The following is a 7,515-nucleotide window of genomic DNA, read 5'->3' on the forward strand; positions in this document are numbered from 1 at the left end:
AAGTAAAGTAACTACAAACATTTTTGGCAACATTGTAATGGCTTGATTTGTGTTCAAATATTGTCCTCATTTGTGCTGAATTGAGATAGAAAATTTTTCTAAAAAATAAAAAATGAATTGAAATAGAAAAATAGACAAAAATCACAAACATAATTGAATTCATGATTTCACTATCAACTATACTGGAATCCGGAGTTCGCAGTGGAATCGTGGAAGACAAATATCTTGAATAATTTTTGTTTCAATCAATAATCATAACCTGGATAGAAGTCAGATGAGCTTTTGAAAGCTTCTACATCTTGAAGTTCTTGTCTATACGATGGTTGCTCATTTAAAATTTTCATGTCTGTATTGCAACCCCACACTCGAATAGCAAGTCTTCTACACTTTGTAGAGGGCTTCTTTAGGTAAGTATTGTACCAGTTGATAATATCCGACTTCTCAAAAGATTCAGCTACTCCAAATTCTGGAGTGTCATTACTACACCTGTAGGACAAGGCCACCAAAGGTTAACATGACAGTTCAGAAAAGAGGTTTAAATCACTATACAGCATAAAAGGGTGGATCTTTCTGGAGAATGTTGCCCATTAATGCACCTCTGTAATTCTGAAACGAATCGTTGTTGAATCCATTCTGCATTGTGAACAAATATTTAACGAGGAAGCATATAAATATAATCCGACACTTTCAAAAACAATATTGCAAAATTTCATTATGAATAAGAAATGAAGAAAGTAGAAGATTTCAGACAATGCAAATATATGGTGTGATCTCAATACCTAATATTTCAATGCAAAATCTTCCTCAAACTATGACAAATTCTAAATGCACAATTACTATGCTAGAGACAAGAAAGAATCTAACCAAATGTTGATTGCAGTTGGTTAAAAACAGAGAACTATCGAGGCTTGAATGCATTAAAGAAAGAAGGATTTCAAACTAACCAACATCTCTTCAAGGCCGTTTATGAAGTTGTCAATCCTCTCTAGCAAGTACACAGGATTGTACGTAGAAGATTCAACTTGGAAACAGTACCCCAATATTCCGAATGTTACCCATGGGCCACAATCAACACCATAGCCAAGCTGCTCTTTCGTCCTATTTTAACATCAATTAAATCATGAATTAGTCATCATTTATCCGGGGTCTTTTGTAACTGTTCACTTAAAGAAAATTTTAAATGTTAATAATTTAGACTTCAACAGTCTTCCTATGATCCAGTATAATCTAGCTCGAACTGAGTATTACCTGAGCACATCGAAAAATTGTTCGCTCACTAAACTATCAAAAAGTACAGTCAATGCATACAATTCAAACGTGTTGGGTTCAATCTGAAAATAGAGCTACAAACAGAATGAAAAATAGAAATAATTAGCAACATCTCTTCAATAACAAGAATAAGAGCAGCCCATAATAAGTGGCTTTTCAGATTACCCGCGCTATAGAGTTTGTTGCTAGTTCATTTTCCACCCTGACATCTCTGACTAGGTCAGCACTCGGAGGAAGACGCACCACACTCTCCTTGTATCTCTCCTCAATAGGCAATGTTGGCACAGAGAAATTACTTTTGAATATATCTGATATGTTAAGAGCATCCTTTTCCATCAAATTCCCATGGCAATGGCCCTCAATATACAACTGCATGAAAACAGATGACAGTAAATGCAAAGTTATGAGAAAAAAACCTGATTGTACAGATAGTAATGCATGTAAGCTACTCCAAAGTAATCACTATTTTGGGATTCAATGTTTCAATCACTTGATAGTTGATATTGTTGAATTAACATTTATTCACCTACTTTGACCTGCCGGAGAAGAGTTCCTAAAATTTGTGTACTACTACATTTTGTATGGACTTTGATACTAGCACTGACCCCACACACATGTCAAAATATCAAAGTATTAACATTGTAGATTTTTATGCTTAATATTGGAAATGTATACGCCCAAAAAATGATGAGTATATGGGCACTTGAGTCATAATAGAAGAGTCCACATGACATGGGTGTTTTCTAGCAAACAAGGAGATCGAGTGCTAACATATGTTCAAATTAATCTGTACACAATTGCAGAATAAGAACTTTATTTTTTCTATGATGTTAGTAAATTTCCAAAAATACCCTACTTAAAAGTAGGCATAACTAACGAGGATTCTTGTCCATTAATTTCAACATTAAAGTTGAGAAGTCACATTGAACATTTACCTTATCAACTTGAGCACCAACATCTTGTTGGAAAAACCCACTTGTACGGATTTTTCACGGCAGCACCTGATAGGCAATTATTATTTATTTATTTATTTATTTATTTTACTTTTTTGCATCCGCTAATGAGAAATGGACAGTTGGCTACCTGCACAAAGCCTATGAAACTTACCCTGTACGTGTAAATGCAACACCTAATTGGTAGTTCTTTTACCTCGTCCGACAATGAGAAATGGACAGTTGCCCACCTGGACAAAGCTTGTGACACTTTCCCTGTTTGTGTAGCAAGACTATAACATGTTTTCTTTCCATCTTCAATTAATGTTTTTAATCTATTATTTCATATACAATAAATGATAACAAATTTATTGTGAAGATCATGAGATTGAAAATTCCATTTCTACAAGTGAATACAATATACTAAGGGCCTGTTTGACATAGCTTTTAAGTCAAAAAGAGCTTTTGAAACACAAAATTTACTTTTAAACCCGTTTGACTAATTTTATGAGAATACTTCTAATAGTTAGAAGTGCTTTTAACATATTTATTAGATTTGAGCCGGACATCAACCTAGTCGAACCGGCAAGTTAGCGGTTGGAACGATGGATCAATACTTAAAAATTCTTAAAAGTTTTTTAAATATAAAATTTTCTTTAAGATAAAATGAAAGTTTTTAAATTATGTTTCATTAATTATTTATATATTTCAAAGGTTCAAGTCTTTTAAACACTAAAAATTTAAGGAAAAACTTTTGAAATTTGATCAAACCAGTCAACCGGACTGATTTAATATAAAAACAATTGGTTAACTCGATCAAACTCGATTTTTGATTGACTCAAATTTCTATCAAATTATTCTACCCAACCCAATCAAGGATCTGGAATCGATTTTTTGACTCTGTCGACCAGAGGCGAATCTAGGAGTCGAGTTTAGCTAGAACGGACTGCGAGCGTTGAAAGCTTACTACCGATAGCCAACGTCCGTAATAGTAAGGTTGTTTATTAATATTTAATTAAATAATATTCAAAAAATCATACAGATTAGAACTAGATACACCACTAGAATTAGAACTAAGTACGAATTTTTATTTTAGATGAAAAAATCGTTCTATAATCTATAAAATGCCCTAATTTAGTTTTCAATTAAATAGACAATATATATTAACAAAATGCCAATTTTCAATTTACAATTAAAGTTAATTAAACAAGTATTATTATATTGAAATTATTTATGTGTTTATATCAATTTTATGTGCTTGTATAATTCCACTTTTTCGCAATCGATTTTTTTGAACGAAAAGTGGTACCTTTTATTAATTAAATAAGTTTTGTTGAAAGATTCCTTATGACACAGACCAATTTTTCTACAAATTCATCCACCATTAATTGACCAAATTGTCAAATCAACTGATTAGAGGGGGGCGGGGGGAGAAAAGAAAAAGAAAATCAAAAAGAGGGACAAAGCATAGGTTAAAATGTTTCTACTTGCATTAAATCGGTAAAATTGAACATATATTATTTTGTTACATTATGTGCTAAAAATCAATAAGTGCCATGATAAAGTGGTCAACATATTTATAAAAGATAGCAGGTTCGCATCACCTTCCTTGCATTTGTTTTAGTAAAAATTGTTTAAATACAAAAATTATAAAATATATTGCTCTTGAAGAATTTCAAACACATGACCTCCAATTCAATAATGGAAGGGCTAACCAGCTGAGCTACTAGATACATTTGTTATTAATATGAATTATCAAATATATAATCCAAAAATTTTATCTATTATCAGCTAAAAAATTCTCTTCGACGAGTCCAACTAGGGCGGCCACCCTAGCTGGCCACCACCTAAATCCGCCCCTGCGATCGACCGTTCCACATCGAATTTTAGTAATTATGATTTTTAGAAAAAGATGGTCCATTGTGATTTTCCTTAATAGCACTTTTGAAATGAAAAGAGCTTTTAAAAATTAGTTTTCAAACAAAAATTAAGGTAGTTTTCTCCAAAGTTTTTTTGTGCAAAAAGCAAAAGTTATTCTAAACGAGCTTTAAATTTTTCATAATTTGAAAATATTTAATTTGACTTTAGCAATGAAATAACAACTTTACTTATCGTATCATATTGTATAACTTTGTTAATAAAAAATGGCCCTTCAAAATCGAGGTATTCAGAAAATTCTTCTAAGCAAAAGAATTCCTGACTAAACTAAGCTAAATGCTAGAGAGACGCTAGTTGTGTACTTAACGAACATTGGATATGTTTTTTATACTGATTAAAGATATAAATAACTACATTGAAAATATTTTTGTGGGGAATCATATGTAATTATTTTAAAATGTAAACAATTAGTTCCAAAAATCTGTTAACTTGTCAAAAATGGTCGACTCAAGTAGCTAAAATTAGATGCCAACTATAGGGCAAAGAGCACGGGAAAACCAAGTAAATGAAAAAAAAGAAAAAAAAAAAACAACAACTCCTAGAGGCAATGCTTATGTATATATACAGGTAATAAAATTAATTCGCTAAGTTAAATCAGGCAATAATTTGATAACCTAAATGTGAAGACGAGTTTCAAACCTGTGAAAGAAGCTCTGGAATAAAAACCTTTAAATCAGCAATAGACAAGTTACTTAAAATTCTCAGTTTCTCCTTTACAGTCCCAACGCTCCGATGTAATACTTGCTTTATAGAGGAATTACAAAGATTTTGAGGGTCGAAGATGGTATTCTTTATATTTCTCTCCATATCTTCTTTAATAATCTATCAAAAATTGATCATCAGTGCATGGAACAAATTCAAAAAGAAAAACTTGCAGTAAAATAATTTGACAACTAGCAATAAAATTATCTACACATAAATCACTAGTTAAAAAAAATACTAAAATGAAAATCAAGTAGTAACTTAGCCAGAAATAAATCAATAAATTGATAATTATTTACATAAATATTTTCATAAAATTTCATGTTTTTGTTACCATGTCCCAACCATTACTTGATTAAATTTTTGAGAGCTAACTTTGCAGAAAAGACTAATAAGGTTACTTTACTTGCAATCTCTAATTCTACGCAGTAAAGCTTAGATGAAACCAAACAACAAATTGAATAAGCGTAATATGAAGAAAAAAGGAACAAAAATTGAGAAATCATGAAAAACAAAACCCATCAGGGCTACAACTATACGTCTTCTCAGAAGAAAAGCTAGTAATTTCTAAATATGCTCGTAATGAAAACTAACCGTGTTTTACATCCTTTTACCATTATTTTTCTATTTTTAACTCCAAAACAAGGATATCATATAACTTTCCCATTCTTTTAAATTTAATTTTGATTTTATCTTCTAGTTATCTCATGGGGCAAGTGGAACGATAAATACATCTCTCATTTGAAGGGAAGAGTCTTACATACCCTGAAGCGATCATTTTTTTGCAAAAATGATTTAACAACCGCCAAAACTTCTGACAATAGGACTGGAATCTTATCAAGTAAACCAAAAATCTGTAGTATCAACTTGTCATGACTAATAGAAATAGAAATCTTTAGTTTTGCCTCATTAGCCTGCCACCAAAATAATTAGGTTACTATGTCTGCGAATCACTATTTAGAAGAGACGGAAACAACATCAAGTGCATATGAAATTCAATAGCAACACAGTCATTAAAGAGAGAAAGTGACCTGATAGATAATTGCATTAAGCTCGTCTTCTAGTAGCAGTGTAAACAATTCAGCCAACAAACCATTGCTTAAACTACTGTATCCACCCTTAAATGTTATGTAGAAATGTACATCGACAAATGGAAGTTTACGAGTCTTGTCAAACTTGTAACAAAACCCCATCATAGGTTCATCAATTATACATCTTGAAGATGATATCTTTCCAGACTCACAAGACTCATTGTTAACGCTTATGGAAAAATTGCACGAAATAAACTTGTTCTTCAACGGCAACTGTAAAGAGGAATTGATTTTGGGAGGATCCTTCCATAATTTCATCAAAGCCCGTGGAATGTATTCCTCGACATAACAGGATCCAAACCATGGCTCAAATTGAATATCTGGAACCGTGCCAAAAAGGAGGATTGAAGGTCAAATTTACTTTGAACTAATAACATTTAGTAGAGGTGAAGTAGATCATGAACCAAAAACTAGAATGAAAATGATAGGGAAATTGAAAAAAAAAAAATTAATTTAGTCTTCATTTGTAGCAAGAATTTTCATTATCTAATATGAGTATTGGACAATTAGGTATTAAGAAAATTGGTTCACGAGATATATCACTTATTAACCACCAATTTTATACATCACAGTAGTAGTCGGTGACCTTAAGGTTAACTTTTACAATTTTTTTCACCTGCCGCACAACTTTATTGCTAATATCACTCAGAAAGATCATGCATATTTTCTCATTGATCCAAAAAAGGCCAACTAACTTGGAGAATGATTCAACACACCTTTGGGTTGCTCATGGGGCTATATAGATGAAAAGTAACTAAAAAACCAGTGTTTTACACGAACTTGGAGACCTAATTGTCAAACCATCACTTGAGCACCTAGGCTCGTGGCCAACAAGTTGTCCTTGACTGGTGGTTAGTATTTTAATCATAACGTCCTCTTACAATATCTAATTGAGGTGAGTCAAAGTGAATTGGAAATGTAACTTAAAGAACTACAATTTTTCTAGAATAACATCTTCCAAATTCGAATGTTTTCTATGTGCAAAATGTGCTGCAACTTGTGACTGAGAGTTTGTAGCGGAATTTGTGCAACACTTTGACGCTCCTTTGGTTTATAATTGCTTTCCATTGATTATATGTGATCTTTTTTAACATATTTGACTCCTCCTAAGACTATAATGCCGACCCCAAATTATTTTTACTATATCTTGGACTCAATAAATCTTATTATGATTTTGATTAGTACTTGATAAACTCCTAGTATAATTCAACTAAAACATGATTTTGACTAATGAAATTATCAATTAAAAATTTGGAAATTGTTAATTATAAATTTGGACTTAGCAAATTCAAATTAAACTTAAGGTTTTGGTATAAACAGGTTAGAGAACATGAAGTCTATTTATTTTTTGATTGAACTGAGCGCAAGTTGATTATCAACTTATTTCTAATTATGCTAGATATCGTGGTGATATAACTCTTAAGGCAGATGACAAGATTATTCTGATGCCCAATAAAGGCCACGAACCATCCTCTGAAGTTTTGCCAATCAGCTTTGTCGAACTCTCCGCGGTTTAAATGCTCCTAACCCTAAGCATAATTATCCGATTTATTTTTTTCTTTTTTCAGTTTCCTTTGTCGCTA

General features: G+C 31.8%; 1 protein-coding gene across 1 annotated transcript in view; it reads right to left on the reverse strand.

Annotated features, from left to right (window-relative positions):
• Nucleotides 1–245: 245 nt before the first annotated feature.
• The window catches only part of LOC111390541 (nardilysin-like), a 24,586-nt gene continuing 17,316 nt past the window's right edge, over nt 246–7,515 (reverse strand). The window contains exons 5-13 of the mRNA XM_023015598.1: nt 6,628–6,667; nt 5,873–6,252; nt 5,606–5,755; nt 4,779–4,961; nt 1,435–1,638; nt 1,249–1,331; nt 945–1,098; nt 545–633; nt 246–480 (exon numbers count right to left, since the gene is read on the reverse strand). Coding sequence (XP_022871366.1) covers nt 246–480; nt 545–633; nt 945–1,098; nt 1,249–1,331; nt 1,435–1,638; nt 4,779–4,961; nt 5,606–5,755; nt 5,873–6,252; nt 6,628–6,667 — 1,518 coding nt within the window. The remainder of the gene's footprint in view (nt 481–544; nt 634–944; nt 1,099–1,248; nt 1,332–1,434; nt 1,639–4,778; nt 4,962–5,605; nt 5,756–5,872; nt 6,253–6,627; nt 6,668–7,515) is intronic.

Source organism: Olea europaea, unplaced genomic scaffold (assembly GCF_002742605.1).
Source record: "Olea europaea var. sylvestris unplaced genomic scaffold, O_europaea_v1 scaffold69, whole genome shotgun sequence".
Taxonomy (NCBI): domain Eukaryota; kingdom Viridiplantae; phylum Streptophyta; class Magnoliopsida; order Lamiales; family Oleaceae; genus Olea; species Olea europaea.